The following is a 27,573-nucleotide window of genomic DNA, read 5'->3' as shown; positions in this document are numbered from 1 at the left end:
AAGCAAACAAACAGCAACAAAAAACACACCACCGAAACAGGACACATAAGCTTATTTAGAAAGGGTGCATTAAAAAGCCTCTACAACTCAGCTTTTGATGAAAGAGAATTTCCTAAAAGAATGAGAAAGATTCCACATCGACATGTTTGTCCGCGGCACACTGTTTGTGGAGATAATCAGTAAGCACAGAGTTGGGTCAAAGGCAGCCCACCGGTAGAGCGTGGACATCACAGAAAAAAACAGTCCTTATCTAACATGTCCACAGGCCAGCAGCAGAGCCAGCAGGCCCCAGTGGGGAGGCAAAAGCAGCCTGTTGCTAATGCTCGAGAGCATTATCGGCTACGTCACTGTTGTCTTCGCAACAGACCGACGCCCAAAAACTACGCCAGGAGCTCCCGAGGAACTGTTTCTATTTGTTTATTGTCCTGCAGTCTAGCATCTGAACCCTTGGAGGGACCCTCCAGGAGAAAGCCTTGGGTTAACTGAGAAAGGTTTGGAAGCTTTGACCTCAGACTTGTGGCTTAGAGCACTGTGTGGCGTCCTCTTGTGTCCCGCCCTGGGAAGGCCATGCACGGAGGGGGTGAGGGCGCTTCTGTGCGCATGTGCGCTCTGAGCATTCTTCACACACGATATTCCTATTCAGACACTACCCTGTTCAACCCCACACTAGGTCCCAGGCAGATATGTGCCTGTATGGAACACGTGTGTTTCATTGTGAAGGGAAGATCAGATGGTTCAGTCCTTCCCTGGAAAATGGATGCTGGGGAAGGTTTGCCCAGTGGAGGCTGGTGGGAAAGGCTGTGCAGAAGAGGGACTCCAGACCCTTGTGTCCACCTTCTGCAGAAACTCAGGCCCATCCTCTACCTCTTATGCTGCCTTCTGATGGGCACTGTCCTGCCCCATGCTCTGGATGGTATTTTGTCTGTGTCCCATATATAAACCATCATATTTTTTGACCTACAAGTATATAGGGAAGCTGGCAATCCCAGGTAAAAGAGAAGAAATGATAGAGTATGTAAAAATACCTGCCTGTAGATTTCTGTCACTCCATTTCCCCCTTGAGTTCTGACAAATATTTTCAATTCTAAATGTTGCTCTTTTTTTTTTTTTTTTTTTGTTCTACGTAGATGTATATGATATTAGGGATGCTGTCCGGGGGTGCCGTGCCCCTGCTTTTCTGGTACCTTCCAGGTCACGCTCAGAATGAGCAGCCCAATATGGCAACCTCAAGCTTGTCATATGCTTTCTGGGCTGGATTCAAAAGGCTGAGAAAAGAGCTGTGCTTGGGCAAAGAGGTTGCTCAACTCTCCCATGCCACCCTGAGAGCTGTAAGCCAGGTATCCCAGTTCTCATCACACACACTCTACAATGTCCTCTCTGTCCTCTTCCCTTAGTCCCAGGACCACCAGCTGCTCCCAGCACAGGAGAGCTGATGAATTCAAACACACAAAAGGTAGACACGGTCCTCTAACTCTCATGTGGCAGAGGGACTCAGCAGAGCTTAGGAGACAGTACTGTTCAGACAGAGGCCAGGGATCTGTATCCTCCCCACACCCTAGCTGAGTGCCGGGCTGGTTTTAGGGTAAAAGGTTCTGGGAATAAGGGCTATTTGGGAGACTGTGTTCCCTGAAGAAGTCAGGCCAAAGTTGTGGAACAAATGTCTGGGAGGAGAAATACTAAAAGAGTTGTTGAAACTCTGTAAGAAATGAAACATTAGCATCTCACTAATAATTTAGATATTTATGGAAATAAACACAAACATAATAAAAGCAATACAGTTGAAATCAAAAGCCATATCAACCATGATGACTGTGCCACCACAGTCTCTGGGAACTCACTGGTGACCTAAGCTTAGGTGGGAATGCTGGCTCTGGTTACCTGCACTTATCTGTCCCATTGGTGACCAGAATACCCTAACTGTCGTGTAGATGACTTAACTTGTGTCCCTGGATGTAATCATGTAATATGATGTCCTACCTGTGTCATGTCACATAGATAGATTAACCACTATCACTGTGTCACCAGAGACTACACTAAATAGTCAGCCATGCCATGTGGTGACATCCACAGTGGCAGTGTTGGGGGAAAGGGCCGAGGTGAGGGAGATCAGGCCTATCAGTCCAACTGAGTGAACGCTGCAGCTATCTTCTGGTGTAGGAATGCACACTCTCCCGGCCAGCCTGTCCTGCTGCAGCCTCTGGGAGTCTTATCCTTTTTTTTTATCTCATGGTCTCATGAGGCAATCTGATGGTGGAAGCAAGGCCAGGTCACACACTACCCGTGAGCAGCATTTCATTCTCCAACAACGAGCTTAAACAACCCGGAACAGTTGACATTTGCAAAGTTACACTCTGCAGGGACAAAACATTCATGTTTACCTCTCATATGTTGCCAAACAATGTCGAGGAAGGGTTCCAAGTGAAACACCTTCTTCACAAATACAGAAACCTATTTGGACATCAGCTGAGGAGGTGCTTGCATTTCACGTGAACTTTGAGGCTTCTGTCACTTTTATGTGACAGGGATACAGCAGAAGCTTAAACTAGGAAGACTCCAAAGACAGCAGAGGCTGAAAGTGACAGCTGTGTGGCCTAATGATGCTAAGCTAACGTGTACACTCAATAATTCCCATCTGTCTGCATCTTGCAGTGAAAAGGCCCCAGGATGGGAGAGATGACAGCCAAACACTAGGACAAGCAAAGTTCTGAACCAAAACACATGCGTTTCCTGACAACTCCCTGAGACACCCACTCTGAGGATCAGAACCCTGTTTTTACATCATAGTGGGGGGAAAGACAGTTTCTTATCTAATCTCCATCAGCTTAACAGAGGAAGAGACAGAACTCAGTATGAGAATAGAGAAGACAAGTCAGAGCCAGGATTACTCAGGCAAGGCGACTTATTTTTGGTAGTGTGCAGGACCTGCAGGATAATAAGCAGAAGCATGTTTCCTCCCCAGGGTCCTAACAGTCTGAAATCTGAATGGAAGTGAAAGGTTCTGGTCAATATGCCTGGTACATGGGAGGCAAGCAAAATGCTTGCTGAAGGAATGAATAAATGAATGGAGGTGTGGGAGGGTAGCTCAGTGGTATACCATGTGCCAAGCATGCACAGGGGCTGGTCTCAATCAACATCATTATCAAAAACTGTATATATATTATATAATATATATAATAAATATATATTATATATAATCTTTAAAGACTGTCGGGGCAGGGGGTTTCAAGCACATTCAATGAAAATTCTGTACACACAGTGGTTCAAGTCTACTGGAAATGGAATAGGGCAAGATGAAGTAGTTGAGAAGCGTTGGTCTTGAATACCACGCCCACCTCAGTACAAAATTAAGGGACTCTATAGTATATTGAACGCATGAGAGCCTGTGTGTCATACATGGCACAACAGTGCCGAGGTGACGAGGAGCTCGGTGAGTGGCTATGGCATTAGACACTGGGGGAACAGCCAGCCCTGTCCACAGATCTGTGCAAAGATAGCTTCTAGTGGAGAGCAGCTTTGTGCCAAATGCACAAACCCCGGGCGGGGCAAGAGTGTGCCGAGGACTTCCAGAGCCATGCTACTAGGAGAGTAGATGTGAAGTAAGCACAGAGCAACCTGAGATTAAAAACAGGAAATAGTGAACTGAGTGCCCCTTCTGGGAAATGATGAAATGAAACGGGTTTCAACCTTAAGGTGTAACCATGAAAGGCTGAGTTCAATTAAGGTGGTTAAGCTGTATGCGAGGGCATCCTTTTAAACACAAAACCCTTACTGTTATTAAGGTTCGAACCATTCCGCCAGTATCACGAGAATACAGCGGTGAAGTCCACAAGCCATTCACCACCTCACACAAACTACCTGATAGAGGGTTCAACTCCCGAACAGCTGCAGAATGGTGGATCATTCAGGGAACTCACAGAGTTCACCGACGGTCAGTGTCTACGGTGCTATCCAGAGCTGTGAACACATCACACAGATTGACTGAAACAACTGGGAAACAGAGAGAACGCCTTAGCCCAGAAGCAGCGTTTACACTCACAGAGTGGGTTTGAGATCTGTGACTGTGTCAAACAAATGCTCATTCTGTGTTTTCGACCCTTGGCTCCCAGGCCAGCTGCCCATGGCACCTCCTGTGACTCACCTGCACCCAGCACCTGTAGATGAAGACCAGAGAGCAGACCTCCCAGCAAGGCTTTCCTACACACTGACAAAAGGGCAGTTGTACTGATCGTACCCAAGATCTACATGTATGAGTAACCCATGCAAATGAGAGGGACTGAAAGAAGAGAAATGATGGCAAGCCTAACAGCACGAATATTTTCACACCTCAGCGACACATTTCTAACGGTCAGGAGTGAGCAGAGCTCTCTGTGGGCAGCGTTCCCACCTCCGGGCAATGGTGAGCAGCGTTCAGTTCCTGAGGGTCTGTAAGCTGCAGGGCCCCTTGCAGTAGATGCTTTTTAAAGAACATGGTCGAGCGGTGGGATCTGCTTCTGCACTGGCATACTAGATTCCGAGGAGGGTGCAAACCAAAGCCTGAGAACCTACTACAGCAGCCAAAGGGTCTGGACCAGCAGTGAGGAGGAAGGCTTGTAGGTCTTTGCACGGTATCAGGGATCAGACTCGAAGCTCAAGGAGAAAAAGTACGGAATATGCTATGGCTCCACCTGGCCAAGCATCCCAGGATTTCAGACCTGAGTTCTGAGACTCAACTGAGCACAGTTACTCAGAGCAAGCAACTCCATGCCGACCCCAGGGCAGCCACTCTCTACAAGTCCTGCTCATGCTCCCTGAAGCTGACAAAGTACTTCTCACTGGGGAACCAGTTTTGCCTTTTCAGATTCGCTTCTTTCATTTCACATGGATTCTCTCAGCCCTATGGTTCTCTGAGTACCTTTATAAAATGAAACACACAGGCCCTCTCATTTGAGAGCCTTGACTCAAACTGTACCTGGAGGGTCCTCAAGTGTCCTGTGCTTATTTCAACCAACTGCATAACATACCCACTCCTCATGTTTTCACAGTAGTGGGGATTGAACCCAGGGCCTTGCACAAGCCAGACAGGTGCTCTGCCTCTGGGTCACCTCGAGTCACTCAGAGATGTTAACATGTAAGAATCAGGACTTTCAGTGTGACAGTTTCTCCACTCCTTTTCAAGATAGGATCTTGCCATGTAGCCCTGGCTGACTTTGAAATCGCAATCCTCCTGCCTCAGCCTAGCCATGAGTGGGTTTTTTAACAACATTGATTCATGCTCTAAGCTTTCTTAGAAAAGGCTGTGACAGTAGGGATCATTTGATCAGGAGAAAGCTGCACAGTCACCCTCAACAGTACAGATTCTGGGTCCCTATTCAGAATAAGTTATTGGAAGATTATCGCTGGCTCAAGCCTTCCTTCAGGGCTTTCAGTCATCCCCAAGCCAAAGCCATATTTAAAGACACATAACACACCATTATCATCTAAAGACTACAGATGTCTCATCAAAACTAATTTCTATCCTTGCTTGCTGTGTGCACTGTCTTCTTCTTCTTCTTCTTCTTCTTCTTCTTCTTCTTCTTCTTCTTCTTCTTCTTCTTCTTCTTCTTCTTCCTCCTCCTCCTCCTCCTCCTCCTCCTCCTCCTCCTCCTCCCCCTCCACCACCTCCTCCTCCTCCTCCTCCTTCTTCCTTTTAATCCTGTCCCCTCGGAAAAACTCAGGTTCACCTCATTGGCCCCCATTTTCCTCATTATATGCCTCGCAAGTATGTCTCCAACAAAACTAGGCTAGATGGCAGATACCTGGCCTCGGAATGGCATTTAACAAGTATTTGTTCTTCGGATAGCAATGAACTTCAGGGAAAAGTCAGCAACAGCTTAAAGAATTAGAAAACTTGGGTTCATAGCCCTGTGAGATCCAAAGATCAGAAAACCAAGCCCTTAAGCTAACCAGCCAAGTAAGTGAGCATGACATCTGGCAGCTCCACAGTGTACACCTGTTCAGCCTGTGCCGGGGCTTGGAATCTGACTGTCTACAGCACAGAGGCAAGGTTTCCCACAGCAGCCACAGCCCACACACCCCGTGCGCTACCTCTCCCTGTAGTTAGCTGTATATTGTTCAGAGTGTCATCTCCCTGCTTGTGTGAGTAATTTGGGACATTTTCCTGAAAGACTGGACATAAACGTTGTTATACAACTTCCATCCTCTCTTGTTTGTTTTACCGCATATCTACCCACAGATACATTGCTGACTGCAACCGTATCTGGCATAGTGGCCTGGCTGGTTTGTTCTTAAACAAAATGGTGGCCCAGCTTAATTGTTCCAGTGAGTAGAGCTCTTGCTTGCTGTGGGTGATACCCACACTCCTTTTTTTTTTTTTTTTTTTGAAAGAAAGCATGTAATTGACAGCTTGATTACAATTTCTGAGGTTTCTGTAGGGGGGGTGTCTCTGCAAACACCACGGCCAGCAGAGTACCCACACTTTTAAAAGCCACTTCACTCTTCTTCAAAATTTCATGCCATAGTGGTGAGGAAACAGCACCTTTTCAAGGTGCTTTACCTCAAAGAATATGTCCCAGTTAGCTTTCCACACATGCCTACCCTCTTCCTGCTTTCTTTCCTGAAGTGAGAATTTCACGAACAGCTCAATTAGGGGGCATCTCTGTCCAGCCAACCTCTTCCTGTCCTGGTTGGGGGCATCTCTGCCCAGCCAACCTCTTCCTGTCCTGGTTGGGGGCATCTCTGCCCAGCCAACCTCTTCCTGTCCTGGTTGGGACACATATGGGCCTGAAGAGATTGTGTGGTGCCTCTGGGTGCAACAGTTTGGGACCTTAACTTTTCTGATAAACTCAAACACTTTCTGCCAGCATTTATGAGTATGGAGGTTTGGGTGACAGATGGAAAAGTCGGGAAAGGGCATTATTGCTTTGGAAATGCCCCTGGCATACAGTAAAAAATCCTGGGATTTATGCCACTCTTTCTAAACCCAAAGCTATATGTTGACATCTTGATTATATAGCAAAACATTCTGCCTTCCTGGTCAGGTCCTATTTCTTTCAATCGAGCTTCCCTGGTCTGAAGAAAGGGTGAGGAACTCCATCAGCACCAAGGGAACATCACTGAACACAAACCAGGAGGGCTGTACGAACAGCCACAGCCACCTCTCCACTGCCTGTGATCACTGAGCATTCTTTCTACCTGGTTCCCCTTTCACTTAACCTTTCTAAGAACTCTGTGCGCTGATAAACCATCTGCTCTTGAGTGATTTGACACACTGTGTGGCATGGTACAAAACCTTTCAACGGATTCCCAGAAAACATGGATTTCAGGAGAAAATCAATTTGTCAGAGTAAAAACGAAACTCAACGCAAGACCTGGTGGAGGAATCTCCTTGTAAAATAAGCTTCACTGGAATAAGAGAACTGAAGAGCACAGGGCAGTTGGTTGTTTTTACTCTTCTAACTGATGTGTAGTGGGTGTTTTGGATCTCTTTAGAGAACTAGATTTTGAATGGTTTGAAAACATGACTTTGGCAGTAAGTGTTCTCTTCTTGCAGGTTTCTGTGTTGTCTAAGGCACAGTGACCAACGCAGAGCCCTTAGCGGCTCAGCAATGCTAATTTCATCACTCCTATATTTTATCCACAGATTATCACACTATCAAAAACAGAAAAAGGGTATTTCAGCCATCTTCCACATAGTGACTAAGAACTTCTTTAAGGCAGGGGTCCTGTCTTATTCTACAATGTCCATGTGTCTGACAGTTGCAAAAGGCTGCCAAAGACTGAGCTGAGACACATTAAACCAAGCAGGATGAAGATGAGCAGATCCTGTTGTTCAGCCGAATGTCAAAGGTTCCAGAACAAAAAAGATCTATTTGTGTCTTCAGACCTCTGTTGGGGAAGCTGCTTCTGAGCTGCAGGTCAACAGGAGACAAGGGATGTGGCTGCAAACCCTTCACACATTTCTTGGAGCACACCAGGGGCGAGGGAGGTGTCCTTCCTACTCAGCCTTCTGTTCTCAGAACTGTAAGGGTTTATAAACAATGAGCGCGTGCTTAAGAAGTCACGAGTCCACAGACCACTATCCACGAACCCTCTGGATCCATGGCTAGCTGTGGCATGCCACCACATTGATGTAAGAGAAGTGCACATGGGCACACACCCTGTAGAGGATGAGACTGGTGAGGAGGAAAGCAAATGCACTGCAGCTCTCCACTCTTTGTGTTTACTATACTTCGCGTAAGGAACTGTTAGAAGAAGGGGTGTTTAGTGAGCTAGTGCACGTCTCTTCTGTGACTGGAGGAGCTCTCCCTGCTGAGGAAATCGTGATGAAGCAGACAGAAGCAACAGACTCCAGATGCACAGACTTAGCCCAGTGCTTGCCGTCTCGTCCCCCATGCTGCCAGCATGCACAGTGAGTGACCCGCCTGCTGATGGGTTTAAATGGACCTCAGAGTCCACACGGGGTCTGGGTGGCCTTTTACGAAACATGTTTCTCAAGAATAGGGACCTTTAGGCCCAGCAGCAATGTGATATTGTTCACAAGCTGAGCTTGTGTTTGCCTTGCTCTGTGGGTTTGGGGCATGGGAGAAAAGCATCAATATTAAAGCCAACGGTGTAGATTCACTGTCTGTTTCATCCATCTTCGGAGAGAAGCTATTACATGAATGCATCACTTAACGACACGGATACTCTTGAAGAAAAATGCATTCTGAGGTGGTTTCACCCCCGTAGAATCATACAGTGTGTTAAGTACAGACACAGACAGCGATGATATTCAGTATATGACATCAATGGGACTGTCACACATGTGGCCCACTGGTGACTCAAATGGCATTTTCTAACCCATGGCAGTTTTCTTGCCTTTCCCAAGAGAACAGTCATACTACTATCAGATAATTCAATAAAAGCAGCTCTGAACTTCACTACACTCGGCTAACTGTTTCATAAACATTGAAGTGAATTTGTCTAAAGTCAACAGAACACTTTGTGGCACAAACTATATTCTTCCATATTTTATTTCTTATCTTTCTCTTGTTATTTTCTTGCCTCTCTATCCCTGACCCTTTCCTCTTTTCTATCAAAGGGTAGATTCTATGACCTCATCTGAGGGCGCCTGGACAAGTGTCTGCTCCAATACAGCCCTTAGTTGTCTCTTGAGCTCTAGAATGCTCAAGCCCTTAGATCCCCCATCCATTAGCTCCAAGTCTGAAGAGCATCCAGAGGCAAAACATGGTGTACACTTAACACTCATTCCAGGGTTGGAGGTAGATTCAATGGCGGTACTGTCAAGACTACACAGGTTTATAAGGAATATGCTAGTAGTCATCCAAATTTTCTTTTGTTTTTTTCTCAACTAAGTAGATAGAACAAATCCACTTCTTCAGGCTTTGCTATAGTAAGGCTCAGTTCATAGTCTGAAGCAGTCAATAAAGGAGGGAGGGAAGTCAGAGGTAGAAAGAGGGAGGGGACAAGGGTAGAAGCAAAGGAGGGTAATGATGAGAGGAAGGCAAAAGAGTGGGCAGAAAGGAGGGAAGGGGAAAGAATGAAGGGGAGGGAGGAGAGAAAGAGGACAGAAGACTGAGAGAGAAAATGGAAAGACAGGTGGAAGGGTGGGGAGGGCAGGGGAGAGGCAGGGAGGGAAAATCATAAGACAATAACAATACAAAGCCACAATGGCAGATCCTATCTCAGTGCTCTGGATCCTGGTGAGCTCAGGAAACCCAGCAGTCACATGCACAGACACACCCTGTCTCCCGAACTGTCAGAAGTGCAGTGGGCAGTGGTGTGCACACAACTTTGAAGGCTCGAGGTCTCAGATGGGCCGAGGTGTGGGAGTGAAGCCTGAGGGGTGGGAACACCAGAGCCATCTGTGCCTGGGCCTTCAGAACAGCAGTGGATGCTGAGGCAAATCCTAGGCTTCATTTTAAGCTCAGGAAGGAAGTTGGCCTCTATTTCTCCCTTAAAAATCCTTCCCAACACACCCTTTCCTCCCTGTTTCCTCATCAGGTTGCAGCAGCGTTATTTATTATTATTATTTTTTGGAAGTAGCAAGAGGGTTCAGCGGCCACCATCTTCACAGCAGTCACAGTGTGTCTCTGAGGCCAGGTTTGGTGGGACCTGACACCTGTGATATTCTTCTGGACTGTGCTTTGTTTATGAATCAACTGCCATGTTTTGAAGGCATTTCATTAAACGAATAGGCTCACAACAGGACATGGGAGAACATGGGACTAAAATGAAGCGATACAAACAAAAGCCAGAAGTATCCCGTCATACGTGTGTCAGCTGGGCTCGGGGAAGTGGATAGGCTTTCCAGGTTCCTGCTCTTCCATTCCTACTGCTCTCTGGGTGGAAGCAAATGCCTATGGGGCCCATTGCTAAAACACTGATGCTGAGCGGAATTCAACAGTACAAATGGGCAGGACTGAGACTGAGGAAAAGATGGAAGAACTAGACGATAAAACTCAGCAAGCAGTCACATCCTATTTTTCTACAATGTAATTACATGCTTTCCTCAGGAACTGTCAAGATCCATCTGCCTGAGGGCTGGGGCCACAGCTCAGTGCTGGAACGCTGCACTGGGAAAAAATCAGCCCCCTCCAAACAGCTGGCTTCAGCCCAAAGTGAGACGAGATATAAGCATCAAATACACACTGGGCTCAAACACTCACTCCAAGGGAAAAGTGCAAGTTTTCAACAAAAACAAAGCCTATTTATAGCAGGTACATATTTGTAATACTATTGGTTATATTGACTAAACAAAATATAATAACACTAATCTTATCTGTGGCATTTTTCTTTCTTTCTTTTCTTTTTGAAAAAAAAATTTCTTTCTCTAGGGAATGCAGAAGCATCTAGCACTTAGATTACTGCATTCCCAGCCGACTGCGCTCCATTAAGACAGGCAACCACAGAGATGTATTCCAGAAACACCGGCTACCACTCATCTGAGACTCCTGACCCAGACAGGGACTGCTCCGGGTTGAGGTGCTTGCTTCAAAGGCTTGAACTAAAGGCGAGTCCCTCTGTCTGTCCAGGGGATGACAGCGGTGTGAGCATGTGCATTGTCCTCAGGCCCAGGGCAGGTTGAACTAAGGGTGAATGTTCGAGAGGCATTCATTCCACCAATACCAAAAGTAGTTAGTGAACTACGAAAACCAGACGGAGAAACGCCAACCCCAAACAGGAGCTTCTATACCCACAAGCACAAAGTCAGAGTTCAGTGACCACAGAGAAGTGATGCTCCTCCCAAATTGTAAGAAAATGCACATGACTTTACGGCAACCCAGCATCTTCTTAGGATTAAATAAAGCCCCTGCACTTAAGTCTCAGCTTTCTCTCCCCAACACTGATTTCCCTAAAGGCTATTCCGTCTGCCACACGAGGATCAAACAAGTGGCTACCGCACCAGGCAATAGTTAACTGTCACCATTACACATTGTGGTGCAAACAGAAGCCAAGAGAAGTGTTCCGGGGTCACTGTGGATTCTTATTTCTATTGCAAGCAAGAGTGTGGAGACACGGTGAAGGCCGTCAGCATTTTGCCAGGTTCTAAGGATAATAATAACAGTAATCATATGGCTGCCTGCAGGGCTGTAATAAAAGTCCTTTTCTCATTTCAGCAGGGTTTCACTTCTAGGGTAACGGTCTCTCATTTGGAAAAAGTCAACATCCACAATTGCCTGGGCTCTTCTGGGCAGCAGGAGTCGTCCTGGATGCCGTCCATGGATCACATGATCACACCTCATACCCTGCCTGGATGGGGAAGATGCTAGGCGTTCAGTGCTTCACTGGAACCCTGGCCTGGTGACTTCAGTGGAAATCGACAGCCTGCAGCCACATTCCCTGTAGGGGAAGTACTCTCCTGGCAGCCTGCCTTCCAGGGACACACCCCAGTCCTGTGCCAGAGATGCCTGCCTTGACCTGACTAATAGGCATTGCGAATGCTCTTCTACCACAGAAGTGAGTTCCAGCAAGTGGGGTGCTCCAGGGTCCCCAAGAGTCCAGGGTCCCTCCATGGTAAGGTGAGCTTTTGATCATTTTCCTCCACATTTGTACACTGCTAAATCTTACTGAGAAAGTGTATTTACAACCACCACAGGTGCAGGGAGCAGCGAGGGGAGCCACCTCTTGACCTGTCTACTGACGTCCCGGTGGGACGTAGCTGATGGATTCAACACAAATGCTCCTCTCTCTTCATGACAAGGCAGAGGGCAGTCGCTGCCGGAGGCTCCATTTGTGATACCAATGGCAGGGAGCCCCTGGGAGCCAATTCTTGTGAGTCAAATTTGGCCTTTACTGCACAAATAGCTATCCAAAAATTACCCCCCCTCAGAGTCATGATATGAAAATCGTTATCAAGCCAGCTCTCAAACCCCAAACCAAACGAAACAAAACAAAAGAAGCCCTAACTTGTAACACTGGCCAAGTGTCTGTGGTGTAAACACTTCTATGTGGTGGACTTGAAGATGTTCTTTAACAGTTTGGCAGCATGAATGGATCTATTGAGGTCAGGTGACTCTACCTGGCCCCCTGATAACTGGAGAATATGTTTTGAATTACTTCTAAGAACACACACACACACACACACACACACACACACACACACACACACACACACCGATTATTATCTGTGATCTGTTGAGTTTCTCTGGTAGAGGTCAGAAGCTGGAACTCAACCACTCAGGGCAGGAGGAGAGAAGCTTCTCCCCACCCTTTGCCTCCCCCGCAGGCATCTTCACGGGGCTCAGCTGCTTCTGGGCGACTTGAAGGGTGATGGGTAGAGCCTGGTGTCTCTGCTTAAACCTTTCTTCTTTTGCATAAAAGGAAGGGAAGCTTATTTTTTTTTCTGGGTTATATTTATACTTCCCAAATCAGAAAAATGTCCTAACCAGACAGGAGGACAGGTGGCAACTGGCAACCACAGCACAAAACTTTTTTTTTTTTTTCCACTGCTTTCTGAAACCCCGTGCAGAAGGAAAGTTAACGGAATGTCAGTTGAGCCTCTACATACAGAGCCACCGACTCTTTCAACACAGAGAACAAAGCAGAAAATAACACGGAGACCAAACCCCAGAAACAGAACGTAGTGCTTGTCTATGTGTTCCAGGGCCTTTAATCTTGGACTCCCCTTCATTTCTCTCAGTAAATGAAGGGAACACAATTCGATGTTTGAATTTCAGTGGTCAGAGTACAGTGAAGATAAGATGTTGTGTTTTATTTATAGAAACAAACCGCTTTGCGCAGTTAACCTGTATCTTTGGAGACACAAAGAGAAAAAAAAAAAAAAAACCGGAAAAAGGGGCTGTACATTCAAGGGTGGGGTGCTTGGGAACTTTTTTGTTTTTGGTTTAAATTCTCTACAGTGTACTTTTAACTTCTTACGTTGGGTTCAGGAACATTACAGATCAGAGTAAAAAGTCTTAACCAGCTGAAGATGTCCTGTGTGAACTCGAAAGCTCTTGAGTGTGGGAGATGCTGAGGGAAGTGTGGATGACATTTGAGTCAGCTTCTCACCTGGGAGCTGTTGGGACATGTGGGTATCGCAGAGACTTGGGTGGGGTAGCACTACGGGTCCCTGTGGCAGGCACAGCCCCTACAGAGTCACAGTCCCTTTGCTCCAAACAGCAGCTCTGGCCTGTGAATCAGCATCCTAAAATAATAAAGGTGCTGAGCACCAGATCGTGCCCTGTTTCCTCCTAAAACCCTCTTGCCAGACAACTCCTCTTCCCTTTCCATCCCCAGTAGGGCAAAGTCCCATCATTCCATCCGCAGTGCTGGGACACTGCTCTACCCTAGGAGAAACTGTGCTGAGGACCCCTCAGGTTGAGAATCCAGGCCAGTTCTATCTGTGGGATGAGGTGTGAAGATGGACTAAAAACTAACAGGTCCAGGAAGCTCTGGTTTGAGTCAGTTTCTCAGAAGGAAGACCCAAAGAGAGGAAGGAGGGCATCATGGGAACCACCCTGCTTGTTTCCCACGTCTCTTCTTAGCTCAGTCTGTCTTTCTCCAGTCTTTCCTACTTCCTGAGTTTTTCTTTTGACAGGATTTTTTTTTCTTTGTAGCCCTGGCTGTCCTGGAAATCACTCTGCAGGCCAGGCTGGCCTCCAGCTGAGAGATCGTCCAGCTTCTGCAATTAAAGGCATGTGTCATCATGCCTGGTCTCCTGCCTACATCCTAAGGTGAATTTAAATATTCTCACCCTAAAGCACCAGCCTGGGAATCCTCCCCCTCAGCCAGCGACCCTCTCAGCTCATGTCCCCACCTCATCTGATCTGCCCATCTTCCCCACGCTACCCTCCCATTCCCTGTTCTTCTGCCTGGTTTCTTTGGCAGTCTGGTTACTGCCTGAAACTTGTTGAGCTACTTTTGGAAAAAGCACAACTAGCCCAAATTCTCCTTAGAGGGCACTTCCTAAGCTCTGTTTGACCTTTCTTACCTTTGTCATGTGCCTTTTCTGTGGCTTCCATCCTATAATTCTTCTGAGAAATTCAATCTGAACCACAGGACTTGCTTTCTGTCTCCTTCCCAATACCGCTTTCCTCTACAGTTAAAGGCTAGTTTTCCTCCAAGGCTTCCAATGTGTGCCTGAGGTTCTCTCCCTTGTCTCATCTAGCTGAGTCTATGTACAGATGAAACTTCTGCCTCTTCTGTCACTACATTCCAGCTAATTCCCTAGCTCAGAACTATCACAATTCTATCTTAATCAGTGTTAGATTACTACCACTGTTGTCACAATCACTGTAGTTGGTCACTACACCGGTGGACGTATACCAGGTCAGCAAACAAACCCCATCTCTCCCTGCCTTCTCCTTACCCACACCACCTGCTGGCACAGGTTCAAACACCCTTCTACAAGACCAGGACTCCCAACAGTTGCTCTCACGGGAACAAACCCTACTGTGGAGAGCAGCCCTGAGCCAAGATGTTGGGAGGGGCTTCTTGCCAGTACCACTGCTCACACCCCAGACTAAGATGCCAGGGTTCTTTTGTGTCTCTACTTTTGCTTCTAAGCATTTTTCCCTCTTTCCTCAACTCTTCCTACAGCCAAAACAGGTCTATTTCCCTCTCATACTCCTGAGCATACCAGCTGCTCCACAAATCTGAACCCTCTGTGAACCCCAATCCTCATCCCAGTTAGGAAAAAACATTTCTTGGATATTTCCTCTAAGGAAAACTCTTTCCTGTGAGTTTATCATTGTGTAATTGTCACATAGGCATTGAAGCTTTCTCTTTAGCTGTCGAGGTTTCCAAGGCAGTGGCGACCCCATCTGATCCACTAAAGTGCTCTAGAAACTGTTCTAGGATGAGTTTCCCTCATCTCTGAGGTCCAGACAACCTAAACAAAGCTGGGAGCTGACCCAGACGACATCTACACAAATACTAAAATGAATTCAGCAGGGGTTGGGGCAGGGCTGTGCTTTGCACATGAGTGGCTCTGTTATGGGTCAGATACTAAAGAAATTTCAGGCTTTCATGGTCAGCAGTTTACAGATACAAGGCAGTGAGTGAGTTGTAGAGTGACCTTTGTGTTCAAGAAGAGGCTAGGCCAAAGTTTGAGGCTATGTTCTCCCCGGCCATTCATTAGCATATATGTTTCCATTCTTTCTCTGCCTGGACCTGGCAAAGCTGGTTTAGGCCTCTTATGCCCAGAGTTCAAGTTAATGGTTCAGAAAAGTTGTTTCAGAGACCTTGAGTTCTCTGTTGGCACCCAGGGTGTGATTTCATGTCAGGCTTAGTGTCAAGGCTTCTGCCCCATGTCACTTGCTAATGAAACCTCAGGCCAAGGGTTACCCAATTGAGATGATACATAATTTTTGTCATTGGCACATCATAAGTTATTGACATTAACATTATGTCATTAACAACATCATGCATGCTGTCTGGGGTGAACTCCATGCCAGGGTATAGGCTGCATGTGTTGCGTAGGTAAGGTAAACCGCACATCTCCTAGGTGAAGAGATGGCAGTCACTGCAGAGCTGAGGAGTTTAGGACACACCAGAACCAGAACCAGGGCCTCTAACCATCTGTAAAGCATCTAGCTGAAAGGCAGAGTCTCCAAGAAAACAGCCACGCTGTACTGTCGAGACCCACACGTCTGAGCTAGTGAGAGAGCTCAGAGGGTACGGGTGCTTTCTGCCACGTGATCAGACGTCAGTCCCTGGGACCCACGCGGTGGACAAAGAGAACTGACTTTTGCAAGTTGTTTTCTGATGTCTACACATGCTCCCACAGCACATGCAGAGTGCACCTTCACATAGCCTAACATGATTGCAATAAGTATGAAAAAACCCATAGCTACACGTTTATCTCACAACGCATAGCACATCTATGCATGCTACACACACGCCGCACTGTGTACAGCATAAAACTACACAATAATGCTACACAAACTGTACCAGCTACACACATAAATACCACATACATACACACTACACAAAGCTCCCTGTACACCATACACAAATAACACATACCACACACATAAATAAACCACATACATCCCTCACATATAAACACTACACACAAGACACAGACATACACAATATCACACATATATTACACAAATCACACATACCACAACAAGCCACACACATACATACCACACACATAGCACAGACATACATAGCACACACACACCACACAAGTCACACATACTAAATATATACCAGACACACTACTCACACATTACTACACATCATACAAATATTCATACTCATTATAGATGCACACTATAAACATAGCACACACATACATTCTGTGTATATATGCAATATAATACATATACCACACTCATCACAACAAACACACATATACACATACCACACAGATATATATATATATATATACCACACATCACACACACACACACACTATATACACCTTATGTATACATAGCATGTACACACCATAAACACACAGCACATCTATATGTATACACATTCTTCACATACTTCACACATTCATACCATAGATATACCATACATATTAATGTATCAAATACACATACATATAATACTATATATCTTTATGTGCATTTACCATACATGTGCACAAATATACATGTATAACCATATGCCACACAGAAAAACATAAACACACACATATCTATCATTCACATAAACACATCCATCCATCATATACACAACATGTAATCCCCACACACACAGAAGCCAGCATGCACACACAGGTGCTGACTAACACATTTGAGTTTCTGTTCCCTCCAAGGAAAGGTTTGAATTCCTGATGCTTGGTCTCCCTGTGTACACCCAAGCCCAATCCACAGTGGCAGGTGATACACAGAGCCCCTTCAAAGGTCAGGCATAACCAACTGTTAGGAAGTTCTGTGAAGATCGGTGTGATTCCTGCTGGTTGACAGATTAAGAAAGACGCAGAAGGCCAAAGGCCTGCTTGGGAGCCATTCTCACCCCTCTGGATAGAAAGAGAAGGTGGCTGGGAAAACAGCTTTCACACCACTGCTTTACTGTCTCATGTTTTGAGAAATCCACAAAAGGGGAGACTTCCTAGCCGGCTCAGCTATGCCTATGGGGGCGTGTGTACCAGCGGCTTTTACGAGCATTCCAAGGTAGAGATAGTGAGTTACAATATGAACAGTCTAGAATTTTACAGATCTACACTGATACATTGTGCTCTGAAGAGGGGCAAAGAAGGGAGAAAGAGAAATCAAGATGTGCCTGGAGTCACCCTACATACTTCAGTCATCCCCAGAGCGTAGAAACAGTGGTGGCAGCAGCTCCCGAGGCTGGCGACACTGCCCGCTTGCGGCAGCTGCTCAGATGCTGCTAGATAATGCTTCTTCCAGGCTGAAGTGGGGCTAACGCTTCAGAGGAGATGCATTTCACCGATAAAAACAACTTCCTCTGGCTGCTGATTAGATAACTGGGCTCACATCCGTACTTGAAGCCAGCTGCCCACTCACCAGCCAGGCTTGCTGTCTCTCTTTCATCTCTAAAAAACTCGCTCCAGCCTCTCTTCTCTCTCTCCTAGGTCTAAGGTCATAGCTACCATCTACCCGGAGGACCATCCTTGCTTGCCTAAAGCTGACCCTTATGACAGGAGATAGGCAAGGAGTGTAGTGATGGGGTGGACAAGCCTGGTGCCACAGTACATTTAAACACACCACAGTAAATCCCATACTTTTGTATTCCAACCAAAACTTAATGCTATCCATATGCACACACAGGAGAGGACACTGGCACAGGACAATTAGCTGCAAAGTATGTGACAATATATTTTTAAATCCTCTCATGTGACACAGTAACATGTACATTGCCTATATGCGATGAGAATTTTAAAAGATTTCTTATGGTTCCTGCTTCAGCCCTGCCCCCATGGTTGAGCCAATGTAATGAATCAAGAAGGAGGAGGAGGAGGGGGAAGGGGAAGAGGAAGTAGGAGGAGGAGAGGAGGAGAAAGAGCCAAACAGAATAAAAATCAAGATCAATATTTTTATACACTTCATTATTTCAGGATTCCTAGAATGAAAAATGTAGATTTTCCTTTGTATCTGTTTCTTCTCCTTCCATCTAAGCTAAGTAGAGCAAAACTCTGGTGTAAGCGCCCGCTGAGAAGCTGTAAAGGGTCAGCCTCTCTCAGATCAGACAGATGAATGTCAGACTGAGATACAGAGATACTGAAAGATGCATATTTTAAAATGCACCCTCTCAGAGTTCAATCCCATTCTCTCCTGTCTGGGTTCTGCACAGGTTGTCCGGTGCACAGTCATGGGCCCACCATCCCCTGTTTAGCAGAACCCAATTTCCAGCTCAGCCTTGGGCAGGCCTTTTATTGGTTTTTCCCTTGGAATCTGCTAAGCCCCACATTGGCTTGGCCATCTCAGGATTTTTGTGCGTTTAACCTGGAATTTCACCTTGCATTCCAGTTTCTCCCTCTGCTCCCTATGGTCGCATTGAACTCAGTGGAGATCTGGATTTTTATCACTGTTTGGCCACAATCCCCAGCTCTTCAGTTGGGAGGACAGCACAGCTATGTTCCCTTCTAGGCCACAACCGGCAAGAGTAAGCCCAAACCAGGAGAAAACACAGCAGAAAGAAGGAAGACATATCTTACTGAGCAAAGGAATGGAGTGTTGAGCCGTCACTTTTCCTTTATCATTGTCCATCTGCTCTCTAGACATCAGCCTGGACACGGTCCCACAGGACGGCTCTTCCAGGGCCCTGGAGTCGTGTGTCAGTGCAATCGTCTCTACTCTCCCTCCAGCCAACCAGTGAGGCTTGGTAAACTCAGGTTTGCCAGAAGAGGTGAGTGACTACTTCGTCAGCTTCAAATGGTTTCAGACGCAACCACTTCAGAGAGCTGCGAGTTCTCTCATTATTAAAGAGACCACTTCAGAAGAACAAGCCTCAGTGCCATTAAGCAGACCATTCCGATGACTAAATCCCTGCTTTCCAGAAAGTTCTCCTCTAGGTCTGACTTAAATTCTTCAAACGGCACATCAAATCTTTTTTTTTTTCCCTCCTTTTCAGACGTTGAAGAAAATGGTGGCCCAGCAATGGCGCTTGTATTGCTGTGCCTCTGGCTGTCACCGTCCCAGTGCTTATACATAGATCTGCAGTGTTCTTTCAGCATTATTACAGAAAGCAGCAGTATGTGGAACCCTAACTTTCCAAATACCAGTCAGAGGCTGCTTTCTAGTGTCTCCCACCATTGGTTTTCTTCCTCGGCCTGCTCTTGTCTGGGGCAAGAGACTCCTGGTATGGGTCCGAGCTGTCAGCAGCAGACCCCCATCTCTCCATTGAGTGACCCAAACTGTTGTGTCCTCACTGCTGGCCAGCTCTCACCGTGCATCCTTGGACTGCTCACTCCAAAGGCTCAAGCTCTCAATCTGAAGTCAGTCACCTCTTTGGCACTGTCCTACCCTAACACATTTCTCTCCTTCTTGGCGGTTTTCAGTTTGCTAGTCTCATGGGTGTGTTTTTCATTAATGGACACATCTCTTTCTTACGCTCTGTTGTCTGCCCTCATCTCACTACTGAAGCAGCCTGGGTCTCTCTTCTCTAGGTCTGTAAACACTGTGATGCGTAACACACACTTTCTCTATCTTTAGTCTCTGCCCGCCATCCCGCCTTCTGCTTTGTTCTTCTGGCCCACAAAGCCATTCAGGGGCAGGCAGTAGCTGCTCTTGCATACACGAAGAAAACTGAAGCTCAGAGAAGATGAGATGCCCTGAGGGTCACAGCCGGTGACCAGACTCTCGGATGTGTCCCTTCTGAGTCTTACCCTCTTGTATGATCACATTGCTCTTACTGACTCCTTGTTCCCATGGTGACTCTTGCTTCTTTCTGTTGTCCTTTCTAATACAAGATTCTCATGAACCACTCCATAAGACAGTGTGGTGAAGTCTTGCTTCAACGTTATTTCTTTATTTCCTTTAATCTGTAAATATCCTCTACATGTTACACCATTCTACTTACATGTTATGAAACTCACAGCCTATAGCCTACATGTGGAAACAGGTGGGTTTCCTTCAACTAACATGGAAGACAAGGAGACGACCATGTAGTGTAGCTGGGGGTATTTCTATGGTGGGTCTTCTCACCCCTTTCCCATATACTATCTGTCCTTTAGGCTTTTGCTCGCAGCTTTTCTAGCAAGTGATGGCTTTTGTTGGCTTCTAGTTGTCCACAAGGAACTTTGCTCTCTTAGTTTGTGAGGCTCATATCAACTAGACTCCTGCTGTCTTCAGGGCCAAGTCAACTGCTACCGCTAAACCAGGCCAAATGTTCGCCAGGGCATTTTAATTTTTCAAGTTTGAAAGGACTACTTTCTAAATTTCATCAGGAAAGGCAATTGAACTGAAAATTGTACACAGTGACAGTCAGAGTGACAGGGAGAGGAGACCCTGGAAATGACAAGTCCAGTGGAACACCCATACCAAGAGCACCTGGGACTGAGCACTTGACTCAGGAAGCAAAGGGTCTGTGAAGAAGCCAGCCAGCAGTGTCAGCTGAGACTGCTCCCAGCTCACACTACATGACCAAAGGGACAAGGTGCCAACAGCATGTTGTGGACACTCGTGACTTGTTTATCTGTAACATGTGAAATACACATGTCTTCCCTGCTCTCCAGGAACCAGCCTTGTTTTCAGTTCCTTAAATCATGTCTACAGTGTGATGATTCTGCAGAGGCCCCACGGCAGCTGTGGAATTTCAGGGCAAGCCCACCTCATTCTCCACAAGAACTAAGTCATTAGTTTGACTCTGAAGTAGGGGCTCTCCCTGTGTGGCGTGCTCAGAGGACAATTTCTTCAGTTTCCCAGAACGAGCCTCTCACAGGCAGATTGTGAGCATCTGTTTATGCCTCGAAAGCAACCCCCACCACACTGGGTGCTTTTAGGACTAAGCGAAGGAGATCTATATGCTCTAACACTGGCCGAATCCCTTGATTTAAAATGACCTTTAATTTAAATTAATGTGTGTGTGTATGTGTGTGTGTGTGTTTCATATAGTTCCATGTAGTTCAGCAGATAGTAACACCAAGATCACTTGTAGTCAACAGAAAGCAACCTTAAAAATAAATACCTCAATTAAAACAGATTACCCAAGTTCCAGCTTGAGGAAACCCTGTACCTACCTGACTCTACACCGCAGCCATTCCCTAATTATATGGTGTAGCCTGCAGGACAGCAGGTCCATCCACTTACCAATGCCTCGCTCACTCTTGGAGTTCTGCTGTGCCCCAGAAGTGGACAGGTCCTCGGGGACAGGCATGGGCTCATCCCCTTCATCTGGAGTGTCACTGACTGGAGGGCTCTCCTTTCCTGTAGACACAAAGCAGAGCTTGAGCTTCTGGCAGACATTGTCATCTTCTGGGAAACCCTCAGTGACTGGATTTCACCTTGATGGCACGCTAGGGCAGCATGAAGGGGTTCTGCTCTGAGTTAGTGCTTCCCTGCTAGGGCAAACACATCTTTCTCTTTCTAGGAATGAATATCACCGCCAGAGAACAAAGATTTACAAAAGGAAAACAACAACAAAAAGCAAAACAATATGGATGACTTTAGCAGTTCCTGGCACAAAATTACTACATAAATATTGATATATTATGGGGCCTATGTGGTGACCTTTTTTTTTTTTTTTTTTTTTTTTTTTCAGAGCAAACCAGCTTTTAGATATTCTCAATATACTTTGTCGATACAGACCTATTTCTACAGTTTTATTTACAGGGTTAATGAGGAATGAGTTGGATTATTTTGCTTCTTTTGACCCTCTGTATTGTTCTCCTGGTTTTGCACTGCACCTGCCTCCAGCCAGTTTTGGACATATCCTTAAAGATCACCATGATACATATTTTTGAAAGTGTTACTGCTGGGCCAATGGCAGCTGTCTTTCTGAGGCTCTTCACATGCTTTGACAAACTCAAAGACCACACAAAGATAAAAGTTTGTTATACTTATAAAGTAGGGTTCCTCCCTCCCTCCCTCCCTCTCTCTCTCTCTCTCTCTCTCTCTCTCTCTCTCTCTCTCTCCCTTTCCTCCTTCCTTGTTATTATTGGATAATAATATATATATATATGTATGTATATATATATACATATACACACACATATGGTATATAGATCCTTCCCTTTCTCCCTCCCTTTTTTCTTCCCTCCCTCCCTCACCCTCCCTCCTTTCCTCCCTCCCTCCCTCACCCTCTCTCCTTTCCTCCCTCCCTCACCCTCCCTTCTTTCCTCCCTCCCTCCCTCCCTCCCTCCCTTCCTCCCTTTGCTATTATTTGATAATCTCATACATGTGTCTACAGCTTTTTGGCCATTTTCACTCCTAGCTACCCTCTCACTCTCCTCCAATCCCATCTCCCTAGCAACCGTTGGCTGGATTAGAATGAAGCTTGTCTAACTCTGGGACAGGAAAATTGAGATCGACAAAGCGAAACCGTCACTGGTAGAAAATGCTCTTTTCTCACCTAGGCTGGGGCTCTGAAAGCGTCCACCTTCCTGGAGCTGATTTGGAGTGATGACCAGACACTAACCACACAGGAGAAGCAGTGAGTCAGGCCCTGAATCGATGCTAACTGACCCACTATAGCTAAAGTACGGCCCAAGATCCCGAAGGTGGGCTACTGGTGCACCAGTTAGTTCACCAGATATGCGCCCGCTGAGTTGGCAACTTGGCCCAACAAGCGAAATGACCTCCCAACAGACACTAACCCAGACTTTTCGGAGCATATATAAACAACATGCCAGTGAGCAGAATAACCCGAGAACACAACCAGACATGGTGTGAAGATTGGGTCAACTCCCAAAACTGCACCAGCATTTTTAGGAGCCGGGAAAGATCAGTAAAATAAGTCCACGAGACAAGCTTTACTGGAATCTTTAAAATAGAATCTGCGCAGGCCCCAAAGACATGCCTTGGGGAAGAGTGCTCCAGTCTTTACGGAAAGGACTTCACAATGTACTGTCCCAGGTTAGCTATGATGAGAGCAACTGGCATATTTTCAGAAAGAGCATTATTGGGTATATTTGGAGAGCTGATACAAGATAAATAGCCAAAGATGGGGTAAGATTATAATAATTTCCCAAAGAAAAACAAAAAGCCCAGGAGACTGATTGAGAGCGTTCACATTCTGCTAGAGTCTTGGCACAGCAGTCGGCACTGTGTCCCTCGTCCTAAATAAAAGTCCTTTTCAGTAACAGAGGTAGGACAGGTGGCTCCATTTCTCATCCTTGCAATAAGCAAGGAAAGCCTCTGACCAGGAGAGAGCAGAGACACACACACCTCTTGCTTTCTGAACCTCCAAAGAGCAAAGGGAAGAGGAAAATGATAGTTATAACTTCAAAAAAAAAATCAAAAGAAACCATTATAAAAAGAACCTCCTCGAGATTGGGGGTGGGGCCTCCTGGCATCATAGCCTAAGAGTGTTTACATACAGAGTGAACGGAGTCCTGGGGCCTGTGAGTCACCAGCTGGCATTAACATTGAGTGGGAATGGGAGCCGGAGAGAAAGAATTGCTTTGACTTGTTTTGTTATGACAGTCCACCGTATGATAACTTTGGTGTCGTCCGTGATACTCCCGGGCCCACGGACATACCATGTCACACTCGAGCTGGGGGAGGAATATGTGTAATAAAGATCTAAGTTTGGCCAACAAAAGCATGCCACACTTTTCAGTCCAATTCATGCTGAGTTGCATGCGAAAAGATTCGTGGTTTTTTAAAAGTGTGGCTGACCCATCTGTGAAAGGACAAACTCAGCTCTGTCATAAGGACGATGTTCATAGTAACAGCTGGATTCCCCAAGAATCACTGAAGTATGCACTGAAAGGCCATCTCTCCAGCATCCTCGTCTTATATCTTGGTACTTTTTATTTTTCCCTACATAGAGGACAAGGAGTAATGAAAACAGCAGGGGTCGTGAGTCTAAAATGCTGTGTGTCAGACCGATCAATAGGAACTCTCAGAACAGAAGAAACCACACAGGGAGAAGGAAGAACAACAGGTCAGTCCCCATGTGTGTAGGGGTATGGAGTAGAAAACCAGACCGAAAGGAACACAACCAGATGTACTCAAATGGCAGCCAAGAGTGTGGCATTAATTCAACGCTGCCTCACTCACTGATGGTTTTTAAGAGGTCCCCTGATTTGCCTAAAAGCCCCGCAGTGTGACTTCTGTTGCAGAGACATTCACCACTCTGGGGGGCTTGATGCCCAAGGACCTTTGCATTTTTTTTCTTACTGCTGGGAGGTTTTCCTGAGGAAAAGTTACCATTTCATGGAAGCCTTTCTGATGGGCAAAACCATTGTGTATGTTGTCTGTTGCCCCACCCACTATCTGAATCATTCCTTCAGAAAGGCAAGTGCTAGGTAAAGCCAACACACCCCACTTATGAGTACAATGATCTGGGTTATAGGTCTGATGAAAGCAATCGGAGAGCGGATGGGAAAGAGAGATGGTCCTACTTTAGAACTCTCTCCTCAGGTATAACAAGAGGCTAAAATTCATGACTTGGGCATAGTTCAGCGGGTCATGGTGAAAATAAAATTAATCACGGTCATGAACACTGACTTGGTAAGTAAACATTTGGTAACCTGTAGTACACCGCAAAAGCATAGGTGGTACCTTTACCAGGCAGCAAAGCAAGACAGCAAGTGCTTAAGTCAAATGAAATGATTCTGAAAAGGCAAGGAAAATTCCACTTACTCAGAAAACAAAACATGGCGAAATCATAATCACACCACTTTTTACTTTACTTGCCTGCTGCCTGTATATCAACTATAGCTTTGAGAAGTTTTTGTGGTCAAATTAAAGGAATTGTGTCCTTAATCTGACACTAAAAGAAAGTGATTTCTCAAGTACATTTTAATTTCCCCAGCTACCCAGCAAATCTCTAGGATTCTCCCCCAAAGACATGCACCTTTGATACATAGAGGGACGTAAGGGGACATGATACCTGAGGGTTATAGATGTACCCACCACAGAACCACCACTCGAGGAGAGTAAGTTACTTCTAGCATTGGGCTGAGGTAGGCTCAATCTCTCTGGCTCCCTTTGGGACTTCCTGTCAATTTCTTACAGGCTGAGTCTTAGCTTCCTGCAACTTGGAGCTAACTACATCCTCCTTCAGTGGGTTTTTATAGGGTAAAAATGAGAAAATGCTTAGGATGTTACTTGAGTAATTCCAAGTGCTCAATCAATGTGATTTACTATGATTAACTAGGTAGGATACTTTTGTTATTTAATATATATGAGGCTCCTTTCCCCTGTACAGATTATGCATGTCTACAGGGTGTACTCCTTGTGTGCACGTTCCAACAAACACATTACAAACAGCATTAAGAGAATATCAAATACATAGTTCAGGTGATGGGAGCCAGAGGAGCCTCCGAGAGTCACTGGCTGGAGTCCCCGCTTAAAGCTTAAAGCATTGAGGGGCTCTTGGTGATTAATTTATGACTTTATTGCATGGTCCCTCAGTGTAATCTCTGCAGAAGACAGGGTAATAAGGCTGGGCACACCTGCAAGTTATAGTCAGTTCCTATCAGTAAGTTTTCCCCGTCTAATGGACTTAAGTCAGTGAGCATGATCTGCAATGACCGTCAAGTTCTAGGATTGATGAGGCATCAATCAGAACACAGTCTATATTTAGAGTACACCCCAAGGAAAAAGAATCCAAGGGCTTTGAAGACCAGGGTCTACTGGGGTGGATGTTTCTAAGGTATTGCACATGTTAGGGAAAATCCTACGAAACTGCTGGGTTTGAACATTTTATGAAAAAGAAATGACTCAGTATCATATTCTTCAGTTTCTTATGAAGAAAGCTAACTCCCAAGCTCAGTGGCTTGTCTAGCAAGAATAAAGTCCTGGGTTCCATCTATAGGGCTGCCAGAGAAACAACAAGAAAAAAATAAAAACAAAAACAAGTAACAAGTCAACCTTCCTACATGATTCCTTCTTCCTACCTTCTTCCCAGTCTTAGCAGACGAAGGAGGAAAATTGCTTTGAACTGTGAGACTATCAAGTAGTGTGTAATTCTTTCTTAAGTGTGACACATTTTATGGATGCTTGAATCCTTGTTCAGGATGCTCAGGGTTGAACAGAACTCAGTGGCCTTATCATGGCCGGTGAGGGGGTCATTCCTTTGTTATGGGCATACGGAGAAAATTTCAGACCAAATCCTTTCAGACAAAAAGGAAAGTGAAGTTTTTTTTTTTTTTTTTTTTTTTTTTTTTTTTTCCCCAGGCTGTTTTGTTGTTCCCGCCCCCAACAGTCCTCTTCTTCAGGGCAGCCTACAGTACACCATTCGGTATAATGTTAAGGGCAAGGAAAGGAAATTCAAGAAACTAAGGCTTCTGGAAGTCTTGGGATGAAAATGGAAAAATGAGAATATTGACTATTCCTCATAGTTAACATGTTAGAGGTGGTTTTCAAGGCTGGGGGATATTGTTTCCTTATTGTTTTAAATTTGTTACTGACACCCAATAATTGCTCACATTTTGTGTGGCACAGTGTGATGTTAGTCATGCATGTAGTGTAAAACCCTCAAATGTCTATGTGTGGGTGGCGAACCCACCAACCCAGACTATTCATTTATAGGAGCAAATTCAGAAGAAAGAGAATTTGTGCACGTGCCTTTGGTTTTTAGTCTGGGCTCTTTAACTTAACTCAAAGTTCTTCTAGTTTATCCATGTTGCCCTAAACAACAGGATTCCATTGTTCCTAGGTAAATACTATTCCATTATATACACATACCACACTTTCCCCATCTAGTCACTGATGGGCAACTGGGTTGGTTTCATTTCTAGCCTAATGTTTTGACATTAGGACATCAGAATATAAGTGACATATGGACCAAGAGTGTGGACCACTGAGTGCATCTTGTAAAATAAAAGCTCAGAGCTCATCTGAGGTCAAAGCAGCAAAGAAAAGCAGATGGATTTCTCCCTGCCCTTGGAGTTTCTCCACATCCCTGTTTTTCTTGTAACACTCAGAGCAATCCAGCTATAAGGGGTGAACCCTATAGGTGAGAGCTTTCAAAAGTACAGCCAATCAAAGCTTCTTTAGGTTCAGCACACACTGTTTTCCTGGGATTTGGGGGACAGCAAGCAAAAGCTAAATACAA

The 27,573-nt window shown here is 45.6% G+C and overlaps 1 protein-coding gene across 25 annotated transcripts in view; it reads right to left on the bottom strand.

Moving 5' to 3' along the window:
* IKZF1 (IKAROS family zinc finger 1) overlaps positions 1-27,573 on the bottom strand; it is a gene marked incomplete at both ends in the record, with an annotated part of 82,640 nt that overhangs the window by 38,447 nt on the left and 16,620 nt on the right. For 24 of the 25 annotated variants that reach the window (XM_080916711.1, XM_080916722.1, XM_080916729.1 and 21 more), the window contains one exon: positions 21,657-21,773. The exons of the other annotated variant lie outside the window; for it this stretch is intronic. In XM_080916711.1, coding sequence (XP_080772837.1) covers positions 21,657-21,773 — 117 coding nt within the window. The remainder of the gene's footprint in view (positions 1-21,656; positions 21,774-27,573) is intronic. 25 annotated transcript variants of the gene reach the window in all.

This window comes from Micromys minutus (genome assembly GCF_963924665.1).
Source record: "Micromys minutus genome assembly, chromosome: 1".
In the NCBI taxonomy this organism is placed as follows: Eukaryota; Metazoa; Chordata; class Mammalia; order Rodentia; family Muridae; genus Micromys; species Micromys minutus.
The sequence above is the reverse complement of the archived record's forward strand: the minus strand, read 5'-3'. Positions and strand labels throughout refer to the sequence as shown.